Source organism: Anabrus simplex, chromosome 2 (assembly GCF_040414725.1).
Source record: "Anabrus simplex isolate iqAnaSimp1 chromosome 2, ASM4041472v1, whole genome shotgun sequence".
NCBI lineage: Eukaryota > Metazoa > Arthropoda > Insecta > Orthoptera > Tettigoniidae > Anabrus > Anabrus simplex.
The window spans coordinates 1,025,900,525-1,025,927,717 of NC_090266.1; the positions used below are offsets into that span (position 1 = coordinate 1,025,900,525).

The window sequence follows — 27,193 nt, forward strand, 5'->3', positions numbered from 1 at the left end:
GGCATTCTGCCCCTTCTATAATATTTTGGTTTTAGATGTAAGCCTTTTGTAAAACCCACCCCGATCCGTTAAACTGCCATCCTGTTCTTGCCACGGCCATTACCACGCTCCCGTCTCCTGCTCCACCTTACACTGTGGCTTCATAATAGTAAATGCCATGGATATCTACACGCCGCTGGCCCCTCAACCTCTCCACAAGCCTGTACCCTCAAAGAAGATGATGGTCCAACACAATTCTGCCGCCTAGCTTTAATGTTTCAGCGCCCCCGCAGCCGCGCAGCGCCGTGCAGCGACTGGGGAGGGGGATGGGCCCCCTCCTCTCCAGCGAGGACGACATGTGCACGGCGAGCCGGAGCTCTCCTCCCGGCCAAGGCTGACGTGCGGCGCACGACCTGCTACTTGCCCGCAGCCTGTATATGTTCACCGCGGGCGCGGCGTGCTTCAACACCTCTGCTCCCCTCATAGTGCGGGCGAGCGGTATCTCAGGGTACTTGAGGGGTCCGAGCGGCCTCCTTTTGGACGCAAGCTGCAACGGCCGGTCCGGCCATCCAACTTCATCAACATCAACTACATGGACAGTTACTATAAGAGATAACTACATTTGGGAATTCAACAGCAATATTTGGTGGACCGTGCAAAAAAAAAAAAAAAAAATTTCTCCACTTCTAAGTATTAAAAGTTTATCTTCAGAAATTCAAATTCTACAAACTTAAAGACTTTCATTAACCTGCAACAACAACATTTTGAAACTGAATTAAGAAATCTTGTAAATGCTTCTGCTATCTATCTTCGTATCAACATCATTACTTGGACTTTGTTTAAAACTGATTTCATGTGTCACCCCTGGAGGAACTTTTGGGTGGGGAGGTCTGTACCGGGCGGTACACCTCTACACCGTTTATTTAAAAGTTGCGCCAGTTGAAACTCCTCTTCTGGAGGAAGGTTGAACTTTATCTACTCTATTAATTCTCTACTTTCTCAGAAGATGTCACCACGTGGAAAATTTTGAGTTTTTGTACTGTGTCACTTTTGATGTGTTTTTGTTTCGCTTGAAGTAAGAAGTGTGAACTTTCTCTTCTAGAGGACACTACTGAAGATCAACAATAGCGCACCCTAGTGCGGAGTCAAAGAACTATTTTGTTGGAGAAATTTTTATTTCAAAAGTTTGTTTCTTGTTAAATTTCTTTCTGTTATTGTTTAAGTTGGCTGTATACCCCTCTTTTTCCCCTTTGTTTTAGATTTATCCAATCCCGAATTTCTTTTAGTAATTTCTGACCAATCTGGTGTATCTTCCCCCAACTTGTATCTGTTGCGGGGTCCTATCCAATAAAAACATTGTGGGCGGGTGTTTTCTTTCCCCTAACGCCTAGAAACTTCCGCGAGAGTATATAAACTGCTGATTTTAGGGTCTCCGGGCCACTTATGTTCCATCTTTCAGTGTATTAAGTACATACCAGGAGGCGGGAAGCGCCTCTTTCCTCGGCGGCGGTCAACAATAAGGTAATGGCCGATTAATAAATTCTTTCTTTTCTTGCTCAGCAGTTTAACTTTCGGGGCGGGTTCTAAGCGTTCAACCATGTAACCTTTTCCTAAAATGTAAAAACAACTGGTATCTATTCTATTTTAAAACGACATATCGGGATAGAGAGTGCTTAACCCTCTCGAGCTCCCACTCACATCGTCTTGAGGTGAACTTATTCTCTCAACCAATTCTTCCGTAATGTAATGTAAATTGCTATTAAGTCACCTCTGTAGTATGGGATTAGCCCTTGTAATAACGGCCTAGTGCCAAAGTAGGTTTTAAAATCAAAGTGTATTAGGAGTGCAAGTTCGCCTCCTCTCAAATTGTTTTAGAGGTCATTTAATTAACCTGCTTTTCATTTAATAGACCTCAGTAGATTGGGTATTTTACCCCTGTGTTTATGTCCGTTGAGGACAACTTGAAGGTGGAGTTTGGTGTGGCCTAGGAGAGGCTTAAATTAAAGAGCGTGTGGCTCTTTTGGAAACGGAGTGTTGTATGCCTCGAGGAGGCTTTACTGTGTAATTTGGAGCAAGGGCTCCAGGGTTTCATTGGGGTCTTCTGCCCCTTTGTTAAAATTTGTATATCGGAAAGTTGGGCTAGTTGCTCAAAAATTGTGAACTCAGGGCTCGAAGCCCAAACTCTGTAATCCCTGTAATTGTACATTTCAAATTGTGTTTCGGCTACTAAGTACCTGTTCTTTGTTATTACTTAATATTGAAAAGGAAATATAACCTTGTTAACTTTTACATTAACTTTGATTCCGTAGTTTGAGACCCATTCACGCCCGCACCTTCTTACACCTCTACCTACCACCAAAACACGGTAACAACAATAATAAAATTATTCTACATTAATTTGTCGGTACTCGGACCGCGGCCGCCCTGGTTACGCTACTTGACTATCACGACCCTCTGCTCATACGACTTAACTTACACACAGTAACGAACATAATTAATTCAGATAAAAGCATTTTTCTATGTAGGCAATACCCATGCCCCACACACAGTAGGTTTGGCTATCTCTTTCATTCTCTTCCGAATATCACCAGTGATGTAGGATAGCAGATATTATGTGTTAGGCTCGTAGTGTTTGGATTGTACTTCCTTTACTGAAGTGAACATACTGTCTAACGTTATAGAAATGTTATAAGACAGAGTCGTGATGACGTACGCTTAAGGTTAATTTAAAAAAATATATTAGGGTATATAGACATTATTTTACATTTATATTCTGTTGCATATTTATGGCTTTCGCTTTTAACTTTTAAACTAAACTACCGCTCATTAATTTCAATACACCTTTGACAAATACTTCTCTATAGACAAGGTCTAATACCGTGGGTACGGTTGGGGAAGCAAAGGAATAGTACAACAGTTGTACACAGGTCATGATTTTTGTTTGTGGTCATCAAGATACAATAGTATCCAACAAACAATGTTGTGTACATAAACGTTATGTACCTATCGGATATGTTTGTTTACCTATTTGCCGACGGACGCCACATTTGGTGCACCTGTGTTGTTCCCTGTAGTGATGTGATATCTGCAGCGAACGGCAAGCATTGCCACGATACATAACATGTGGTTCCTGCATGTCAGTTCCTTCGTGACAGTTGAAGTGTGCACATCGCTAGTATGGCTCCACGAGTGGAGATATCCATAGAAAAACGTGATGCAGTTGTAGCACTTAGCCAAGCAGGTTTACCTGTTCGCCAAATTGCGAAACAGTGTAGTGTGTCCTTAGGGGGAGTGCAATACACCCTTCACCGCCAAAAGACAACAGGCAGCAATAAGGACATTCCACGACCAGGATGACCTCGTAAAACAACTAAAAGCGATGATAAATATATCAGAATTACAAGTAAGAGTAATAGATTTAAAACAGCGCCCCAAATTCGTGCAGAATTGGTAGAAATGAACACGACAGCAATATCTGTTGCAACAGTAAAAAAGGAGACTGATAGAAGCCGGCTTGAAATGATGTGTCACAGCAAGGAAACCCCTTCTAAGGCCCATGAATATACAGAAGAGACTTGAATGGGCTAGAAAACATCGTAATTGGACATCGGAAAAGTGGATGAAGGTGTTATTCACCGATGAATCGAAGTTCGAGATTTTTGGAACCAAAAGGAGAATATTTGTTCGCCGATTTGTAGGGAAAAGGGTAGCCTAGCAGTGTGTTCTACCTACAATTAAACACGGTGGAGGATCTATTATGGTTTGTGGATGTTTTGGTGGAGATAGAGTTGGCGACATTGTGAGAATAGAAGGATGTATGGATCAGAAGCAGTACAACCGCATACTCCAGTATCATGCAATACTAAGTGGATTGCGCTTAATATGGAAAGGGTTCACCTTACAACAGGGTAATGCCCCAAAACGTCGGTCGGCATACTGTACGAACTACATTGCATCAAAGGAAAAACAGATAGTACTGAAATATAAGGTATGGACGTCCCAACGCCCCGATTGTAATCCCATTGAAATTGTCTGGGATGAAGTGGACAGACGTATCGGGGAAATTAATATATCCAGCAAGGAACATCTCTGAAATATTGTTAAGGATGTGTGGAATCATATAGATTCACGATACCTACAAAAACTGATTGACAGCATGCCTCGAGTTTGTGAGGCAGTCATTAAATCCAAAGGAGGATACGTTGATGAGAGTAAAATATAATGTTTGTAATTGTATTATATATGTGTAAGTTAATATAATTATCTTTTTGTGAAAAATAACGTTTGATTTGTGTTGTAAATCTTAAATACCAGGGTGTATTGAAATTAATGAGCGGTAGTGTATACATATAATCGCATATAAATCTGCACCAGGCCTCTTCGGAGGCAATACACCATTATTATTTTTACATAATAATATGCATTATACAACGTGTTACAGTTTATAAACCAATAAGACAAAGAAATTGAACGACTTAATCAACACAAGCTACATCGTACATGATTACTCAGAGCTGTCAGAATCACTGAATTCAGAATTTGAATAGCTGGATATTCCCGCCACATTGGTGATTATCGACTCCATTAAATCGTCTCCACCAATTCTTTATGGAAATCGTCCTCCTGCAGTTTGTCCGTGTGACGTACGCAGGCTTCCCAATCTGCAATTGAGACTCGATCTATCGCTTCGTGAGTTAACCTTTCAGTATCAGCTATTTTAAATGTGGTGCTCTTTTCTGCTACGTACCTCTTCACTTGTGCCCATACCAACTCAATAGGGTTATACTGACAGTGGTAAAGTGGTAATCGTACCAGCCTGTGCCCCGTTTCCTGAGCTATTGTGTCAAGTTCATACGTTTTTCCATTGCCCTTTGCCTTCTTCACGAGCTGCAATAATTCGGCCCTGGTTTCAAATAAAATCAAATCAAAATCAAAAATCTCTTTATTTGCAAATGAGGTGTCTACCTCGGTGGCAAATGGTACACTAAAATACATTATTGTCAAGCACTAAATTTTAAATTAACAAGAGACGAAGAAAATTGTCCTAGAATACAATATTATACAATTTACGCTAATAATTTGTTCTATTAAACACACACATCATCCTTAATAAATTTATATTGTTTACAAAATTCTACTTATAATATCTTACAAACATAGTCAACTCATATACAGTATGTGAAATTACTTCTAATAATAATATACAACTGGTATAAGATTAAAATTAACATTGAATTTATTTACATATTTATATTTTACCCATTTTGGAACCTAAGTAGCATAACGACCTGCTGCGTCTTAACCAGAGCCCCTTTTGGCACCACTTTTCAGAGTTCCTGAAGGGCCTTCACAGCTACCGTAGCGGTCCCAGGGCCCTCGAAGTCCCCACTGTACATCACCCCTACAGGCAGTCCCCTACTTGGGCTGTCCAAACTCCATAGACCAGTGGATGGAATTAATTTAATCACACACATTTTTATTTACAATATCCTGCACTGGTCGAATGCCCTCTAACATTTCATTTATTTTCTCTGTTGTTGTTTATTCTCTTCTTGAATATCTGTACAGATTTTGGAAAAGGATCAAACACTACCCCTGGTAAACTGTTCCACTCATTCACGCCCTTCCCAATGAATGAAAATTTACCCCAATCGCTTCTGCTAATATTCCTTCTAATTTTGTACTTGTGGTCAGTTCTACCCATATAATTATTTTCCAACTGAAGCCTCTCACGGATATCTCTCCATGCTTCTTCTCCTGTATAGGCTCTATATAATCCTATAAGTCTAGTTTTCTCCCTTCTCTTACTTAAAGTTTCCCAACCACGTTCCTTTAACATTTCTGATACACTACTCTTTCTCCTGAAATCCCCTGTTACAAACCTTGCTACTTTCCTCTGCACACCATCTAGTTCTTTTATTAGGTATTCTTGGTGAGGATCCCAAACACTGTTTGCATATTCCAATAATGGACAAACCATACTTGTCAAATTGTCAAATAGTGCTATTTTTGGTACTATGTGTTTTATTCGGGGGATCTAAACTGCACACTTCCACTCACTTATTCAGATAACATGGCCTCTCGAACTATTCGTTCCACACTCCGCACTCCTATATCACCACATACAAGTGCCGTGCGCTCGTGAGCTTTAGTAACGACGCACAATGGGCTACCAGCGTCTGCTTCCCGCTTTAAGAAGATGTACCCTTTGTAAATTAACCGTCTGGCCTGTATATGAAATACTTCGCACCTTTTCACTGGCTCTGCCACTGTAGGAACACACTAGATATATACAAAAGTTCACGATAATAACTCTCTTTCAGTATTTTACTTGTTATTTCAGTAAACACACTGGTATTGAACTGAGGTTATTACAGCTACGAAAGGCTAAACGCGACTGGCGCTGATTAGTTGTGATGTAGACAGGCTATTACGCATCCAAGGCACAGGGGCCATTATCGCTGTCGCGAGTGCGTGATGATTGCTGAATGGCGCAAAATTCACACTTACTACTCGGATGTTATTCGCTGATTATTTACTTAAAATCGGTCACTATGTAAAGCTGCCGTACCTCTGATGAAAGTATATTCGACTCTGTCACTATGAATAACTTCCCACACATCACGAAGTCATGTTCTCGGTATACTCGCCCGAATGCCGGGGAAAGATTCATTCATTGCACTAGTACACGGTTTAAATTGCCACCTAGCATAATGTTGACATAATTGTGACGCCGAAAATATGGCAATTGCATCTGGCTTTCCATTCTTGGTGTCCGTGTGAACCTGAGTGTAGAGATATATTACAGTAATCATTGTCTTCTGTAAGTATGTATGAGATTCTTCCACTCGGGTGAAATTGGAGACGTGCCTAGAAGCAAGGCGAATTCGCTGAATTTGACAGTTATTCCCGCTCTGTACAATATGACATTTCCTCTTAAATTTTCTCCTGCATTGATTATTATGTAATTGTGTTGACATTCAAGGAACGCTAAGTTCGTGACGTTTACCTCTTGCAAGAAAACTACGTCTATATGAGATGCCTAGAAGCAAAGTGACCTCACTGAGTTTGATAGTTATTCCTGCTCTATACACTATGGCGGATCCTCTTAAATTTTCTTCTGCATTGATTGTATTGTATTGTATTGTATTGTATTGTATTGTATTGTATCTCATCCGACTGATCATACAGTGATATGGGACACGTCAATAATCATATTTACAGTAACAAAGGATAAAACAGTAATATACATGCCATGATAAATAAAGAGAAATATACAATGTGGTAAAGAGGCACATATTAAAAAAAGGGTGATACCGGTACATAAGTTAATTTTCAAGAGCTAAGTATTCTTCAATAGAATAAACACAATTGTTAGAAACAAATTTGAATAATTATATCTTAAATTTTGAACATGGTTTTATGTGCTTAATGTAGTCTGCCAATTTATTAAATAAATGTACTCCTGCATAAGTCAAACTTGATTCATATAGCTTAGTTTTGTATGGTTCTATGTGCAGACTGTGTCTATTTCTAGTATTGTACCTATGTACATCAGAGTTTATGCTGAAACCGTTTACATTCTCCTTCATATATACAAGTGTATGGAAGATATAAAGGCTAGGAAATGGTAAAATAAAATAAAGTTTAAAGTATTTCTTGCAGCTTGTCCTCCGGCCATTCTTCTAATTATTTTCTTTTGTAACTTAAAGGCGAATTCCCTATATATTGAATTCCGCCAATAAATGATTCCATAGGTTAGTATGGGATGGACATATGCAAAATACATTATTCGGCAAGCCTCTAAATTAAAACTATTTTTCAAAGATATTATCATGAAATAAGTTGTACTAAGCTTTTCTCTATAAACTCTGTACGTTTTCCCAGGTTAATGATGCATCCATCCACAAGCCAAGAAACTTTATTGATGATGAGTACTCAATTATGGTCTCTCCAAATGATATTGGACTAATTTCCATATTTAGATTAATCTTATGATGAAATCTAATTGCAGAAGTTTTCTGTTTACTTAAAATTAATTTATTATCTTCAAGCCAGCTCAGGATATTACTCACTATATTGCCTGCCTCTAATTCTAACCCCTCAGAACTTTCATCAGAAAACAAAATTAACTACACTCCTTGAATATCATCGACATTTAGGACGATATCATTAATAAATACTAAAAATGATAATGGTCCTAAAACTGACCCCTGAGGAACACAGTGATCTATGTTTCTGGCACAGGAATACACATTCTTAATTACATTTTTGCTCAAATCAGTACCGGTATATGATATTTCAACAATCTGTCTTCTATCCCCTAAAATGATTTGAACCAGTTATAGGCCATTCCCCGAACTCCATTAATGTATTTTTCTAAAAGCAAGCTGTGGTCAATTTTATCAAAAGCTTTTGTTAAGTCTAAGAAAATACCTAAACATGCACCCTTCCCATCTAGTGTGTCATACATCCGTTCAATAAAGTTAATGAATGCTGTGGTAGTTGATCTATTTTTTACGAAAGCCATTTTGGCAACCAGCTAATATATTACGCTTCTCTAGGAATGATAACAGTCTATCGTCCATCATTCTTTCCAGTATTTTGGAGAATACAATTATGTAATTGTGTTGACATCCAAGTAATGATAATGAAGTTTACCTCTTGCAAGCTAGCCTGTGGTCACAGGGGTCCCGGGTTCGATTCCCAGCAGGGAATTTTAACTATCATTGATTGATTCCGCTGGCACGGGGGCTGGAATCATTTCATCCTCATCACGACGCGCAGGACGTCTATGGGAGTCAAATCAAAAGACCTGCACCTGGCGAGCCGAACATGTCCTCGGACACTCCCGGCACTAAAAGCCATACGCCATTTCATTTTTTTACCTCTTACAAGAAAAACTACGTCTTTATGATATGCTTGGAAACAAAGTCAGCAATCTCCACTTTTTTTTCATAAATTACCTTATGGCAGTAATGGATTCTCCTTGACGTTTTCTAGCAGTTTCCAACGGTTATGCGAAGCAAATGCAGCTGTAAGTGGGATAGTTCCCTATTGAAATTTGGGGTTAAAAGCAAAGGCTGCAAACTCCGCGATCATCTCCTACAATCTGAGAATAAACCCTGCAATATCCACTTTGGCCAATCAGAGATCTCATTTGGCCATGTGATTGTCAGCCATCTCTTTTATTTTGTTTGCACTACAGTATGACATAGAGTTGGACAATACGATTATTTTTCAAAAATCGATTCTAACGATTCATTCACACATTACGAATCGATTCTTACGATTCGTTCACGAATCTTTTCCAGTTTTTCGCGACTTGTTCAAGCCGAACGGAGAACTATTCCGAAGACCCATGGATTGCGTGAGAAGTTTCTTCACTAGTCACTACTCTGTGTACAAACAAAATATCACCCGCATCATTAAAGTATACTGAATCTCTAATTGAAATACATTAGTTTGAATAGAAGTAAGCAAACGTAATTCGTAATACTGGATTTACCAAAAGTTATAAATAAGTAGGATATACAAAATAATTATAAATGAGTGCTCACGTATTTTGAAGTTTCGTCATCTCCCGGATAGTAAATAGGCCTAAAACTGAGGGATGGGATGGAAAACATCTGCACGTGCCATAATGTTACATCATCAAAGTATATTCCAGTATTTATTTCGTCGTCGAGGGAATCGAAAATGACATAAACATACAACATCATATATTGATGGAGATTGGAGAATGACCGGGATACTTCCGCGTGCACGGCAAGGTCCATTTGTTGATGTGTGGTTGTCGACCGTTCGAACTGTCATTACCTCGCGTGATTGCAGCCAGAATGTTGCCGGATTCCACTCATGTCAACGTGCAAATGAAATGCCATGCAGATACGGATTATGAAACAAATTGTATTCAATGTCCGCGTGGAAATAAACAACAGACGAATAACTTATCACATCTGGATATTTGACATCTCAGAAAAGAAATTAATTTCGGAAGGTTGGTTGATTTGAGGTTATGTCCAAAATTAAGTACGTAATAAATCAGTCACAGAAGCACAGATAAAAAATCACACCTGTAATATTTAATTGAAAATTAAATTCACCGGGCGAGTTGGCCGTGCGTTTAGGGGCGCGCAACTGTGAGCTTACATCCGGTAGATAGTGGGTTCGAACCACTGACGATGGTTTTCCGTGGTTTCCCATTTTCATACCAGGCAAATTCTGGGACTGTACCTTAATTAATGCCACGACCGCTTCCTTCCTACCTACCCCTAGGCCTTTCCTATCACATCGTCGCCATAGAACCTATCTGCATTTGTGCGACGTAAAACAAATTAAAAAACTGAAAGTTTAATTTTAGATGAAAAGCCAATATTCAAGAAAATTAAAAAAGGTAGTTTACCTAATTATAATCTGCTGAAGGAGAACTTATTTCACGTCGGATTCCCCCTCGCTCCCTCTCTCTCTCCACCCTCTTTTTCACTGCTGCTCGTATCATTCGTGTTAATGACGAGAAGGTCGACAGTCATACTGCACAGGCCGACCGATACCCAGGATGTCATCTCTAACGCCACCACCGCACTCACCAGAGCTTCGTTAATATCCTGACTTTTACGAGTTTTATTATTACGCCCAACATATCTGTTTACCGGGCTCCACATCAACTCAATGGACGTAAACCTTCCATTGCGCCTTCGCGATCGGATGATGTCGTAAAGGTTAGAGACACAATACGGCGTGAACGGACAATGTCAGAGATGTTAGAGGTATCAAATGGCGGGTCAAGTATAGGGGCATGTGTTCCCGGTATGTTTCACTTTGAATTACTTGCTTACATTAATGACAATTTTAGCTGAAGCCACGTTGCTCGATCCCAGATTAAAGCAACAAGCTTTCCTGTCTACTCCAGTGTACAATAAGGTGAAACAATCGCTTATCCAGAAAGTTGCATCTGTGAGAATTTCCTGCGATGAGGTACCAAGGGAATCGGAGGAGCAAGGACATGTAGGGGACTCAGACGAAGATTTATTGTGGGGAGAGTTCGACTCCAGTGTTAAGCATTTTACAAACCCCCTTACACCGCTGCCACAATAATATAATATGATACGTATATTGATGAAACATTTCTGGCAGGGAAGGCGGATCCCTTTAGGTGGTGGGGAAAAACAGATATCCAAGGCTGCACCAGCTGATGGGTAGACGAGTGTGTGTTCTCGGTAGTTCTGCTCTGTGTGAGCGTGTTTTTTCCAGAGCTGCAAATACTTTAACTGAGTTGAAACGACGCCGTATGTCCACAAAATTATCGATGATAGTGTTTCTTAAACGTAATTTATAAACTCAAGTGAAATTCCAAGTATATATTTTGCATCATGTGTCTACTAAATCCTCCAACATAATATACGAGTACGGTACTCATTGTTTTCGAATATCATTGTTTAGATTTTACTGTTATCCCCTTCAGCCTGTTTTCTGCTGTACCCTCTAATAGGCGATTTGTCCATTTCAGTCAAGCACTATTATGCAGCTACATTAATATTTTCTTCCTAGTCTAATGCAGTACTTTGTAGCCGTAAAAATATTAGGAAATCGAACTTATTACCAAATGTATAATTAATGCTCCTGATTGAGTCATCTAGAACGATGACGAATAGTCAGCTATGAAATAGTCGCTGTCCAACGACCCGGAATTCAACTGTGATTGACAGCATTACCTCCGGCTGCGAAAGTCTACGAAGCGAAAGTGTAAAATTTATGTTTCAGCTCTGTCATAGATACTGTAGGTGCCCTGTACTGTAGGCCGGAAATACCTTTCTTAAAACAGCGTGAAGCCGAGGTCATACGGTAGGTGTTATAAACGTATGTCCTCACCATTACCCTCATCTCTCACTCACAAACTTCAGGACGGATCGGTAATGGTCGCAGCCAACTTCGTGCGGAGTTGGCTACAACCACAGACGACTCCAAATTCAACGATTCATAACAAATCATTTCACGACGATTCCTTCTTAGGCCCCATTCACAATGCAAACTTAATCGTAAACTTAACGACGCAACGTAACCGTAAAATTAACGTAAAATTTGTGCTATCCACAATGGAGGATCGTACATTTACGTAAAAAGTATACAGCAGCCAATCAAAACACTGCCATGTTATTTAGCACGGAAGTCGGGTTTTAGGCTATCTCGCAGTTTTATATTTCAATATCTCGTTGGAATCAAACAACGTGGTAGCGGATTTCATATTACTTCAAATATCTATTGCTTTGCTCCTGGGAGCTGTGTACCTGAAAAGGCGATCTAAACAACGGTGCAGAAAATGGGTTCATCCCTTGAATCAAAGAAGGTTATATCGAGCGATTTCGGTAATCTACTGTAAGAAGTGACCATCATCAGTTCGTTTTGCACATGCGGATGAAACCTGAACTGTTTGCCTTTCTTACGATTTGCTTCCCCTTTTCTAATAAAAAGAAATATAAGGTCTCCTTTACCGACATCTATGTCCCCATCTATCACACCCCGATGAGATGTTTGGATCTATTTGTTTGGATGATATCGTTTTCTAAACTAGTAGTCTGTCATAATGTTAAGAAATGTACAGGGACACTGTTTTATCTGGTTTTATTTATGACAGGGATTGTCACTCGCCCGGTCGCCAGCGCTGCGAGCTTGTCTCCCGCCATTTACCGTCGGATTTCATTGCTACAGCATATTTGTATCCGCATATTCTCTTTCAGTACAGCGTCTTTGTTATCATACATACACACAACGATTTCTTTGAAAGAAAATTACAGTGTTTCGTCGAAAGAAGTCATTATATCGCGCACAAAATACAATGTTTACGTCTGCTCTGATTGGCTGGCTCTTTAACTTAACGTAAAATTAACCGCAAGAGCTTGCAGTTTGCAATCTCTTAATTTTACGTGCTCGCAGTTAAGTTTACGTCGGCGCATTGTGAATGGTTCCATCAGATAACATGGCCCCAAACTTCTAAGTTAACGGTCATTTTAAGCTAACGCTACGTTACGTTTGCATTGTGAATGGGGCTTTACTCGCGCGACTCCAAATTCTACGATTCATTTGAAGGACTAATCATTCATACCGCGAATCACTTCACACGATCTTTTTATTTTGAGTCGTTCAAATGAACGATTCTTTCACGAATCGACCCAACTCTTGTATGATATAGTGGTATGTTTTGTGTTTATGGTGCTTCCACTGAGTGAATTTATGATAGCAGCTATTATAAAATGCCATGCAATTGGTTCCGAAACTCATCTAAACACAACAACAAAAACTTATCAATCCTAAGGAAATTGCTAATGTCAAACGGCTGCTTGAAATTCACTTTAGTGAGAACTGGCATCAAAATGAAAAATGGGATTTTTACAAGTCTCTAATGTCTAATTCGCAATGTCAATCCATCCGATGTGCCTAACGAGGCAGACAATAAAGTCTGTGCATGTGAACTAATGGAAGAGTCTCCAGAATTGTGTGTGTAGAAGATAACTTATGTTTTAATCTTTATGTAGTTCAAACAAAACGGACCCAAAAAACTGGGAGTGTTGATTTTGTGAAACAGTATTTCAGAGTATACTTTACTGCACAAATACTGTAATAATCTGTTGTAATCCGTATTTTGATTTCAAGCTTTCAAATAAATTCAGATCTCTGCTAGAAACCTTACTACCGGGCGAGTTGGCCGTGCGGTTAGGGGCGCGCAGCTGTGAGCTCGCAGCCGGGAGATAGTGGGTTCGAACCCCACTGTCGGCAGCCCTGAAGATCGTTTTCCGTGGTTTCCCATTTTCACACCAGGCAAATGCTGGGGCTGTACCTTAATTAAGGCCACGGCCACTACCTTCCCATTCCTAGGCCTTTCCACAAATACAGTAGAAGGAATACGCGACACTGTGCGAGATATCGAGGGACAGCGATTAGAGCTCTATCTAGCGGAGTATCTGACAGTTACTGATTCTGTCATAAGAGCACGGTATTTGTTTGTGGAGTTTTAGGGGGTTATTTATGCGTTTGGTTGACGTAAGTAAATAGTAGCATGTATATAGTGTATGTAGTATATCTCCTGTCAATATGAGTGGAAAGGTATGTGCTGCCTTTGGCTGCAATAACTATGAAGTGCAGAAGGATTCGCGGTCTTTCTTCCGTTTCCCTCGTGACAAGAAAATGTAAGTAAATACTGTGTTTGTGTATATATTCTTACGAAGATATTTTTATAGAAGGCCTACTTCCTAAACTTCTGACCTGCGCAACCCATATTTTTACCGGTTTAAAATATAATAAGCTTATTTTATTGTATTAGTGCAGCAGTTAACCTTCAATACAGATGTGTTGTTGTAGGTGTGATCTGAGTGTTTTGATTTAATTCAGGAAAATGCATATGCATATGTGTGTGGCTGGTTGTGTTCCAAGTTACCCCATTTGGAATGCCGTAATACGTAGTCAAGCACCGAAAGAAATATGGGTGATTTTAGAAATGTGATGATGATGCAAATTTGCTCTACCCTAATATAATGGCATGCATTGCTTGTAGGGAAATTGCGAATGTTTTTGCGGGTAAATTTACAGACTTTCTTTCTGTTAGTAGGCTTCAAGTTAAAAGAAAAATTGTCCAGCTCTTAAATGTAAATTCATTGAATCATGTGTGTAAGGAATGTGCCGATATTTTTATTGATAAGTGTTCTAATGTGATGTACAATGCTTTTAAATGAGATAAAAAGACAAATCTAGCCGTGAAAGTTCAGGCAGGTATGCTAAAGCTAAAAAAAGTTATTCATAAATGAACGATCAAGCCCTTTCACAGCAGTCCATTTCACATCTTGATTATATGTCTAATTTCTGTCTTTAAATAATAACCTGTTAAATAATTCTTCATTCATGTATCCAGAATTGCCTTAGCAACTTTGAAGTTAATATTTTAGCAATACGTCCTTTCTAGACGTAATTTATTTATCCATTTCCGTATATACATTTCCATTGTTATTCGAATTTAGCGCGAATTTTCAGGTCACGCTACTAGGAGCGCTACTTGCGAATTGTCTCCCATTTTAACAAGGCTAAATCCGGAAGTGTCGCGTATTGTCTCTATTGTATTGCCTTTCCTGTCCCATCGTCGCCATAAGACCTATGTGTCGGTGCGACGTAAAGCAAAACAAAGAAAGAAAAGGAACCTCACTTTCTTCCCCATCTGGAGTGAAAACTCAGCAAAATCCACATATGAGTAGCAAAAACAGCTATCTTCTACTTGAAAGCTTTATTATCTTATCTCAGTGTTGCTTTACAATAAGAATATTATGTACAATTACTTTTCTGATGTCAGTTCACGTAACGAGATGGTTATTGAGCGAATTTTCATTCCACTAACACCTCTAAACGTTTTTTGCTTCTACTGTAAAATTTTCCTAAGTTGAGATTGATGACTTTGCTTTTAGGCAGCTTGACTTCTTTTAGCAATACCGGCATGCTCGGACTCCGTAGGCACTTCACGTTCAGAGCAACGTAGCTGCTAACTAGACTTCACAACTAAGGTTACCGAGAAAAGTACATTAGCGCCTTCTATGCTGGTTTGCGTTATCGGATAGCGCGCAATATACTTCAGATTGTCTGCGGAAGAAAATCCTTAAATTTGTTCCTTTTCTTTCTTCTTGTCATTCTCCTCAACTGGCCTTTTTAATCGTGGTAACCATTCTTCGCAGACTTTGCATTATCCGACCAGGACGAACAGAATATCGCCCTTCTCCGACTTAGAAACATGAGGCAGTTCTCGAACCGTTTATCTGGTTATTTACTGCATCGCCCTCTACTATGACTGCACTAATACGCCTTCTCATTCGCCCGGTAACACATGCAAACGAGCGAACAGGGCGTACTTACCAGTTCAGGCGCTTGGAGCGCTGAGAAGCTGGCATTATTCTGCTTGACGAGACACCTCAGTGATCATTGCTAATAGTGCTGGTGTAATTTGAGCCTGTGTTTACCTTATTTGGCTTGTTTCTTTGTTCGTGAACCGTTTTAATGTTTATGTGCATAATATTGTTTACTGCTCTGTGCCTTAATGTAAGATGAAAAGCAGATCGGGAAGTGGGATTTCGTTTCATGAATTTCCTCTCAACGAGCAACAACGTTATAAATGGCTAAATATATTTTTTCAAGAAAGGATTTCTCGCCGAATTTCAATTCAAGATCATCGAAACGATATGTTTGCAACACCGAATAAATCCACACTTTCACGCTACGTAGGAGATATAAACTGCGAGACTGGAATAACACTCTTAGCAAAGGAGCGCCTCTTAGCAGAAAGTCAGTGCCTAAATGAAGCAAATAGATTGTGATTGTTGGTAGTCCATCGAACAGCAGATGTTATATGACAAGAAACTCGACACCTTTTTCAACAGAGAGACACTTAATTCCATGATGAGTGAATAAAAACTACTCAAGATGACTGTCATGCAGGCGAAAGTAGAAATCGAATGACCTTAGTCAATAACATTTTCTGTTTTATCATTTCTGCTGTGACCGCAAAATAAAGGTTACAGCGGCATTTTCTTCTTTAAGAGGCATTTAGGTATAGAGCTGCATACTTCAACACTCAAAACAATAAAGGAAGTCGAAGCTTGCAGTTTTTTCGTGTTGCGCATTGTGAGTGACAATCATAAGACTAATGTTAGCAGGATAAGAAGAATGTCTTCTTCAAAACACATTAAACCGTATATCTGTCGTCCTGTTGATAGTGAAATGCCTCTTTTTGCTTTCGGCAAATAACACATTCTGAAAAGTAAGAAATTCTTTACTAAAAAAATCTATGTTTGATGGTTCCCAGGATATAAAGGGTGATTTTATCAAGAAACTGTATCAGATGCAATCAAATGAAACTGTATACCGGTTCATTTTTCTTACATGCAAAAACATCGATCCGTCTAAGTTTAAGAAAATGAATGTGCGGCGCGCGAGAGATAATTTCGCGGCTGAAGTAATAACAGCCCTAGACTATTTAAAATACTATTCGTATACAGATATCCACGATTTTTTAATGCAGGTACCACTGTCAAATGCATGTTATTGATAAAAAGTTGATTCGACATACGTATCAGTAGCACAAATGTAGCAACGTTGCAGCCGGAGAAGATGCTTGATTATTTAGACAAGACCGAGGTGTTCAACAGTGCTAATGGACTTGATTTATAAAAGAGATTAAAACAGCAGGCTGCAATACCCATCTGATTTGCCACTGTGGATTTTGAAAGTTATTAATGATTTTATATCGAAACCACAACTCTTTGTTCATAAAAATCCTGTTGCGTCTATGAGTGGTATTTAGTGCCTGTGTTGCGAGATTTTCCTCATATCACTTGTCGTGAAATCGGACATTCATAGTTATTGAGTGAAGTTATTTGCGAGTGTGCTATTCCTGTATTGTTAAATAACATAGCCACATAAATAACAGAGATCTTTGAAAAATTTGAACGCGAGAACGCGAAACACTTAAACAGAAAAATGTGTGAAATTATTTTTCTACAGCATTTACTACCTACCGTTAACATTATTTTGTACGGTTTTCCGCCGCGGAGGGGTACGTTCTTCAATGAATTTCTTTATTATGGTGTAAGGTGTGATTCGAATATGTTGATTGAGTGATTGGCTATATATTTGAACAGAAATATACAAAACACAATGTGTTTCAATGTCAGCGAACCAGCGCTCGGTGGTAAAAATGGGAACTAGGCCCTTATCGCTCATATTGCTGTATTGGGAAGGCGTATTACCGCAGTCATAATAGAGGGCAACGAGCACAGAATAACATAGAGATGGCATTGTGCCGTCTGAGTTGAAGTCAGTGGACATAAGCGGCCGCCATCTTGTTTGTACCAACACATTGGAGTGTAAGTAAGTGAACAGTGCACCACGTGTGAAGTAAATAAAGGAAGTTTGTGTTATGATTTTAAAATGCCGACTTGTGTAGCGTATGGATGTGCAAACAGAGCTTCAAAGAAAATACCAGGGATAACTTTTCACAGGTAAGCAATATGTTTTTGCGAATATTCAGTGCCGAATTGTAGTCCCTTTGCACATGCAGTATAGGTTAAGAAGCCCCTTTATCATTTACAGTTTTCCTAAAGATAATGTACGACGGAAGAAATGGATAAGAGCTATGCGAAGGGAAAATTGGTACCCCACTGCTTTCAGCACCATATGTTCAGCTCACTTTACTGAACGTGATTGTGATCGTGCTTCATGTGTGTCGTAAGTCTGAGGGAATGGACTGTGCCATCTGTGTTTGCTGCTTTCCCAAATTACCTACAAATACAATCAAAGGTTAGTTTCTCTTCATTTTAGCCTTTGATGTGAGAAATATGTCGAAATACATATTTTTTAGTGTAAGCCTACTATTTCTGAAATTTATTTTACAGGAGAGGAGGGTCCTTAAAATCATAAAGACTGTGGAAATGCCTTCATTAGACTCCTCTACAGCAGTCCAGGAAGTACCTGTTGTGGAAAAATCTATCTGTAATAAAAGTGCAGAAAAATGTTTTAGTGCTCAAATAGATCGCATGAAAACCAAAGAAATTGCGTACAGAATGAATGGCAGGATGGTACTCGGAATGAGGAGATAAAAGCTAATTTAGGAATGAACTCGATGGATGAAGCTGTACGTATAAACCGGCTTCGGTGGTGGGTCATGTGAGGCAAATGGAGGATAGGTTACCTAGGAGATTAATGGACTCTGGTATGGAGGGTAAGAGAAGTAGAGGGAGACCAAGACGACGATGGTTAGACTCAGTTTGGGTTTAGAGATATAGAGATATAGAGATATAGAACTAAATGAGGCCACAGCACTAGTTGCAAATAGAGGAATGTGACGACATTTAGTAAATTCACAGAGGCTTGCAGACTGAACGTTGAAAGGCATAAGTCTATAATCATAATGTATGTATGTATGTATACATTACAAAATAATCCTTGATATGAATTAATTTCATCAAGTGTACTAATGTAAAAATATTTCTCTATATTTTGATATGATTTACTTGGCTCAACAATTCTATTATAATTAGGCCTATTTACCTCATACTTAATGGTCTTCCAGGATATCTTTATTATTGATCGTGTGTTATTTTATTGATAGGCCTACAGACTGTGTATATTTTTATTGTGTATGTTATTTTGTTTGGATGTGTACTGTATGTGGTATCTATATAAATATTCATGGTCCATAACCTGTCTTATTCTTTCTCTAAAATAGGTCTTTATGAAAATGTTCCATTATTTTTAGCTGCACCTTGCAAATCGACAATTCGTTTGGGCTAAATACGATCTGATATAATAACAGGCTCTTTGAGCTCATATTTCCGAATTTTAAACTACCGGTATTGCGATTAAAACAGTGTTCTGGACTGCTGCGTGCTTATCATTATGACTAAGGCACTTTTCTATTGCGTTACATACGTTAACCAATGAAATAATGTTACAGAAATCTTTTAAAATGACAGACTCTGATAGGAATTAACGTGACTCGGATAGGAATTAATTAGCACTGCTGGTAATGCCAACATGGCGATGCGCGGAAAACTCGGCTTCAGTGAGCCAATACATTGCGGTAGGCATTGCCATCTCTATGTTATTCTGTGCTCGGTGGTAGAGGGCGATGTTTACTGAGATCAGTATATAGATTCTCTTTGATAGATGATGTTCATGGTTCATGTAAGGTTGGCACAATGCTTGTATCCCCATGCAGTTTCGCCATCTTTGACAACATCCGCTGTGTACGAGGCGCTTCATCGTTCAATTTGTGTGTTGCGTATGCATAAATGATTGTTACATAATGATCTTTCAGAGTAGTTTATTAGAAATAACTAGTTGAGGTGATTTAATGAGTTTTTGAATTTTATAGATATGACAATTTTTTTTGTAAGAAATACTGGTATTTCTCTCAACTGCGATGTCTGGCTGGAAATTCAATTACTGCTACTTTCTCGCGAGCGGTCTATTTAAATATTTTGCAATAGGAACTTGATACGTTCGGTATTGTTAATTTCGTTATTCAGTCAGTACTTTCTTGTATTTTATTACTATTAAATGAATGAGGCTAGGGTTAACCTATAACTTTGTTAAGTGCCGGTGTTAATTTTTTGGCGGACGATTATATATAAAAAAATAAATAATTATTATGAGTTTTAATAGAGGCGGAAATGGAAGACCTCGAGGATTTGGTTTCTCCGGGTTCCAGCTTAAGAAAGACAGGGAGAATCAACTTCCTCCACCTCCTTCCAGTGCCATTAGTAAACATGGTTACTCTACCATGTCTGCAATCAGCCAGAACGCGCTTGCTGCCAGCTATGGATTGCCTCGGAAAAGATCGAAGACTGAGGAAGAGTAAGTTTGCAGCTTTAGGTACTTCAGACTGTGTTCCATTATTGCTTGTGACATTGAACTAGATCTCATATGCAGTTCCTTTCTTGCGGTCATCACTTGCAAATACTGTCAAGAATAATTTTGAACTTTCGTCGATGTTCAGCTAATAGCATTTGATTGCACCCTAATTCTTCAGTAGCCTAGTTATTGCCGGAGTTACAGATTGCCATCTAGCAGGCATGTCTTAGGATGTCGATTTGTTCCAAGTTGACAAATTGAAAGAAAGATTTCAGTGTCTCCTCTGTTGGATGAGACTGAAGAGTGATTATAAACTTAAAGTACTAGTTTTTCAACATCAGTATCCACTTTATCAAAAGCAAGCTTTGGGAGTGTTGTGGGTGAGAAGGTTAGAGAGGTTTGCCTTCATTTGCCATCAATGGAATCTTGCAGCAAATTTTAAACCAATTGCCCCCCTCCCCCCAAAATTGGCACTATAATTCTTTTCTTTGGTGGCCTTTTCCCGATCATTTGGGGTCGGCTTAATATGGATTAAGTCCAGTTTTATGGCTGGATGCCCTTCCTGGCACCAATTCTCTGTGAGAGGATGTGTTCACTATTGTGTGTTTCTTTGTAGTGTGATGTGCTGCATGTAGATGAAGATGTGTATTAAGATGGTCACAAACACCCAGTTCCCAAGCCAGAGGAATTAATTACATGCAATTAAAATTGTCAGCTCGCCATAAGAACTATCTGTGTTGGTGCGACGTAAAGCGACTAGCAAAAAATATAAAATAATGTATATATATATATAAATAAAAGTCAGCCTGGCCAGGAACTGATCCCTGGACCCTCTGAACTGAAGGCCAGTACACTGTCCATTCAGCCAAGGGATCAGACATACAGTAATCGACTAGCATTGTGTGCACTATATGTTGTAATGAAATGGTGTATGGGTTTTGGTGCCGGGAGTGTCCGAGGACATGTTCGGCTCGCCAGGTGCAGGTCTTTCGATTTGAATCCCGTAGGCGACCTGCACGTCGTGTTGAGGCCAGCACGCTAACCATTTAGCCATGGAGCTGGACACTATATGTTAATAAATGATAACTCTCCAGCATTAAATCACTTATTTCCCCCAGATGTTTCATTAGCACACTCGGTAATATCCAGTAGTTTATATTGCACTGCATTGAATGGATCAGAATACAAATGCAGTAAGGAAACATTTTTCGATTGCCTTTACTGGATGCATCTGTACCGAATAAAAAGAATCTTGCAATTTTATCAGGGCATTTCAAACATCTAAAAAACCTTTAACACTTCTGGGGACAATAACGCTTTTCACAAATGCTTCTGCTTTCGTGCACCCACTTGGAATTTTGGAAGCAGTCACTGAATCGGTGAAAACTTGCGACAGTAATTTATTTCTACAGTGTAGACTAGCATAATGTAGGTTCACCGCATAGTATACTGAGCCTAATTCACATGCGGTAATGTTTTTACTTTCACTTTTATTGTTTAAATTAACAAAATAGTTTCAAAATTTGAGTGCACTTCCTAAAATAGGTTTCTCCTTTAGCTGATGTCCTACATATTATGAATACCGTCTTAAATTCCTTCCCTGCAACATTTTCAGAGGTTATAAGGCAAAGATAATTTTGATAATATGAACATCATAAACCATTGCTTGGACATAGCTGAGCCATGATGGTGCTGTCCATAAACGAATAAATGAAAGATAGCTACTCAGTGCAAACAATAAATGGAGATGTAAAATCTCTCTCTCATAAGCCACATGCAGATTTAGCAACACCGCCTCGCAAAGGCGGAATATGGAGGATATTCAGGAAAAATGTGTTTTTTTGCAACCCTTGATATGTCATAACAGAGACAGGAATGCATCTGAATGTATTTTCAACAGTTATGTCTTTTATGATGGTAAAAATGAAAAAGGGACAAAAATTCAAAGTTTACAGACTAAAAACAATTTGTTACAGTGAGATGCAAGTACTTCATGAAAGTAGAAAAATCAGTTCTAATTGTACAACTACCGGGCGAGTTGGCCGTGCGCGTAGAGGCGGGCATCCGGGAGATAGGGGGTTCGAATCCCACTGTCGGCAGCCCTGAAGATGGTTTTCCGTGGTTTCCCATTTTCACACCAGGCAAATGCTGGGGCTGTACCTTAATTAAGGCCACGGCCGCTTCCTTCCAACTCCTAGGCCATTCCTATCCCATCGTCGCCATAAGACCTATCTGTGTCGGTGCGACGTAAAGCCCCTAGCAAAAAAAAAAAAAAAAAAAAATTGTACAACTTGGATATTTAGAATCCTCAACATAAGTCTTGACTGCACTGTAAGTTTTATGACAAACTAATGATTAGATTAGAAAATGTGAGTGTTTTTCTAAAGAGATGGACTGCAATTAGCCTACCCTTTATCATTTATAGTTTTTATGAAAACTTACATTGAAGATATACTGTATGAAGTGTCAAAAACTGGTGGATGGCAGGGTCCAGATGATTTATCAGTGGAACGATCCCTTACAAAGGCCACTTAAAAACTGATTTTTATCTCCTTACCTCACAGCAGTACTTACCACATCTTGAGCATAATTTGGAAATGTTTATCATTAGTCTTCGAGAGGCTAATTTTCATACCATACTCAAGGAGTCCTCATCACAGTAGTTTGTAGTGTTTGAGGAAATATTTTTAAAATTTTTGATTTATTAGCGTGTTGTGGAAAAGTTGAACTATTGACCTTGAAGAGGTAGGCTTACATGAGAATGAGGAATGAAGGGAAAACTTGTTCAAAAATCTTACAATAATTTTGTCCATAAATTAAGCGGAAATAACAAGCAGATGTGCAAATTGTTGGCAAGGAAACCTGGCAACTTGCCACCTAGCTCTTATTTACTACAAAGCTGTAAATAACCCATCAGACATCTGTGAGGCATTCAGCAACAGTTTTAAAGAGAACTATGTTAAGCTAAATACAGCTGTTAACTTGCACTTCACCAGGTCATCGCCTACATCTCTCCCCCTCTGCAAGTAGTTGCTTCCCCATACCTGAAGCAACGCCAGCTGACGGTAAATACGACCCCATGCTGCAGCAGGCCCGGACAACATACATGGACGGATCTTATTGCAGTGTGCAGAAAAAGATCGTAAGGAAATTCCAGTATGTGATTATGTTTCACACAGTAGAAAGTTCTTCTTAACATTCGTATTGAATGTCAGGTATCTTCCTTTATCACACAAACTGTAATGTCTCGTTCCCGTCTGAGGAGCCCTTTTTTTTTAACCATGCTTGTCACATCGGTGGTATATACCTTGAAATTTAGATTGCAAAAATAAACAAATACTGTACTATATCTAGAGCTGCTGCTTCTCTAGTAGTATCAGTTAACAAGGTTATACATTCCTCACTATTTTGCATTTTTAGGAAGGTGAAAATTATGCAAAAAATGATTAGAAACCATACCTCAAGTATATGAGAAAAGAGATCCTTCATTTATGCTTGCGAGAGACCCACCAACGAGCGCCTAGAAATATTCTCTACATACTATCATTATAGACTGTTATGCCTTTCAGCGTTCAGTCTGCAAGCCTCTGAGAATTTACTAAACGTCGCCACAATCCTCGAATTGCAACTAGTGTTGTGGCCTCATTTAGTTCTATACCTCTTATCGTTAAATCGTTAGAAACCGAGTCTAACCATCGTCGTCTTGGTCTCCCTCTACTTCTCTTACCCTCCATAACAGAGTCCATTATTCTCCTAGGTAACCTATCCTCCTCCATTCGCCTCACATGACCCCACCACTGAAGCCGGTTTATGCGTACAGCTTCATCCATCGAGTTCATTCCTAAATTAGCCTTTATCTCCTCATTCCGAGTACCCTCCTGCCATTGTTCCCACCTGTTTGTACCAACAATCATTCTTGCTACTTTCATGTCTATTACTTCTAACTTATGAATAAGATATCCTGAGTCCACCCAGCTTTCGCTCCCGTAAAGCAAAGTTGGTCAGAAAACAGATCGATGTAAAGATAGTTTCGTCTGGGAGCTGACTTCCTTCTAACAGAATACTGCTGATCGCAACTGCGAGCTCACTGCATTAGCTTTACGACACCTTGATTCAATCTCACTTACTATATTACCATCCTGGGAGAACACACAACCTAAATACCTGAAATTATCAACCTGTTCTAGCTTTGTATCACCAATCTGACATTCAATTCTGTTGAATTTCTTACCTACTGACATCAATTTAGTCTTCGAGAGGCTAATTTTCATACCATACTCATTGCACCTATTTTCAAGTTCCAAGATATTAGACTGCAGGCTCTAAATTAAATCTGACACTGTGACAATCTGTGATATGCGGTCATTGCTAGCAGTGGGCAAAACATGATGCAAACTCTATCGGAGACATCAGGAACTGTCCTGCAGCCAATAGCAACACAGGGAATTCTGTGAAAATAATGAAACTGCAGAGTTTGAAAGTCGCTGGCATTACCCGCCAGGTTCAGGAGGAGAACCGAGGTGGAGAAGGGGAAAGAGAGGAAGTGCTCACACGCCAAAGGATACTTTTCTCAGTTCTTGTAAATGGAACAATGTGTCAGATGCTTACGTCTTCATTTGAGGTTTGGGCTTCACCGATAGCCTCAGTAGCCCTCAGTATACGCCACTGTACATTAGGTAGAAACCCCTCGCCTGAGGCACCAGCTATTCACATTGATACAAGTCTTAGACCTTCTTCGGTACTAGAGTTAATGAATATCCAGTGTGTTTCATAATTCTAGGGGCCGAGGAAATGATGCAGCTAGCACACTTCCCGTAAATGAGAGTCGAACTTCCTAGTTTTCCACAGGGATTTGGTACCGAATGAGATTCCATAGAACGTAGGAGCATTCCACCATTAGTTCATGGGATACCAATGATTTATGTCCACGTTGTACAAAGTGTTTGACATTTTTCCTGTACACTATTATTAGTGTAGGGTTATAGATAAGCGGGTGGAGTTGGATTCCGTGACTTGACCTTATTTAAGGTTTATCCATGAGTCAGGTGTCTGGCTCATTGGCTAAGTGGTTCATGCTGGCCTTTTGTCACAGGGGTCCCTGGTTCGATTCCTGGCAGGGTCAGGAATTTTAACCATCATTGGTTAATTCCGCTGGCATTGGGCGTGGGTGTATGTGTCGTCTTCATCGTAATTTCATCCTCATTACGACATGCAGGTTGCCTACAGGCATCAAATCAAAAGACTTGTACCTGGCGAGGTGAACATGTTCTTGTACACTCCCAGCACTAAAAAAAGCCACACACCATTTCATGAGTCAGGTTTACTTTTAATATTTCATTATAGGGCATTGTTGCAGCAGACCTGCAACACTGCGTGACTCCGATGCTGGTATATAAGCACAGACATGTAGGCAAAGGGATTAGTGTGGCAGTTGTGGTGTGCCTAGGTGGGTGTGTTAAATGCGGCCATGTGAACTATGGCAACGTTATTACCAAATGCGTCCAAACAGGACCAGCATGATGTTATTCTGTTCTTGGCTGCCGGAAAACAAACACCGCTGGACATCCATTAGAGAATGAAGACTGTTTATAGGGCAGCATGTCTGTCGAAATGCACAATTATGAAATGGTACACCAAGTTCCGTGCAGGTCGCGTTTCAACACAAGACGCTGGTCGATCTGGGAGACCAGCCTCATCCACTACGGACAATAAAAAGTGGGCGGTGGATGAGGCAATTGGGGTGGACCGGCGCATAACCCTATAGTCCTGATCTCTCCCCGTGCAATTATCACACCGTCAGTCCCTTCATAAGAGGCTTTGAAGGTTCGACGCTTCCTGTTATAGGAGGATGTGCAGCAGGTGGTTATGGACTTCTTCACACAGCAGGACACTGTTTTACCACATGGGGATCTTCAACGTGGTGCACCGGTGGGATGAGTGCCTCAATGCTCACGGCGATTTTGCCTGATTGGCATTTCGATTCAGGACTGTACGGCTGTCACCAGAATCTTTTTGATCACCTCTTATAAATGTCTGAAAGGCAGCAATCATACACTGACAAATTATTTCATCTTGTCTCAGGTGAAGATTGTCAAATCAGGGTACCCGTTTTCTGGGAAAACGCAAGGAAATAAAAAGTCAAGAAAATATACAGGGACATTACTTGTCACATCAAAATTAAGCTTTCGATCTAGGACTGGATCCAAATGGAATGATCGAATGAGTTACAGCGAATAGTGCTTTGAGAGAGAGCCTAGAGAAAAAATGGAAAACTATCCAAAATAGCAGCATTAAGGTAATTTCAGGTCTTAAGTTTGACAGTGAAATTAAATGTTCATAGATAATAAATTTACCCCATTAATTTGTAATTGCCTTGTTCTCATTAAACCAGAACTTCAATTATAATATAATAATTATATTATAAAAACCAAAAAGAAACTTTTTCCTTTGTGAAAAGCTAATGATTCAACACGCACTATTTATACAAATCCACAGCTGCAGCATCTTTGGCGACCAAGGCCTACAGTGACAACTAATATAACATCACTTCTGTCACATATTTTGTCGCGTTAAACAAATTTTCGAATGACCCCCAGCCATAAGACATATTTATGTCAATAATACATTATAATAATATAAAATTAAATAGACAATCTTATCTTATTAATGTTCCTTTCGGGATGTCCAGTCTTTTAAAAGCTTTTAATAATATGGGTTAACTTTTATGTATTGCCTGTAATTACTGATCTTGCCTCACTATTAAGGAGAAATTATTACAGAAAAGCAAAATTATTGCAGAAAAATTTCTATAAAAAAAGGAATGTGTCAGTAA

General features: G+C 39.4%; 1 protein-coding gene across 1 annotated transcript in view; it reads left to right on the forward strand.

The window, feature by feature from the left end:
• The first annotated feature begins 19,719 nt into the window (after positions 1–19,719).
• Positions 19,720–27,193, forward strand: part of LOC136864652 (ATP-dependent RNA helicase DDX42) — a 252,516-nt gene continuing 245,042 nt past the window's right edge. The window contains exon 1 of the mRNA XM_067141932.2: positions 19,720–20,364. Within this exon, the coding sequence (XP_066998033.1) occupies positions 20,159–20,364 (206 nt within the window). The 5' untranslated portion in view covers positions 19,720–20,158. The remainder of the gene's footprint in view (positions 20,365–27,193) is intronic.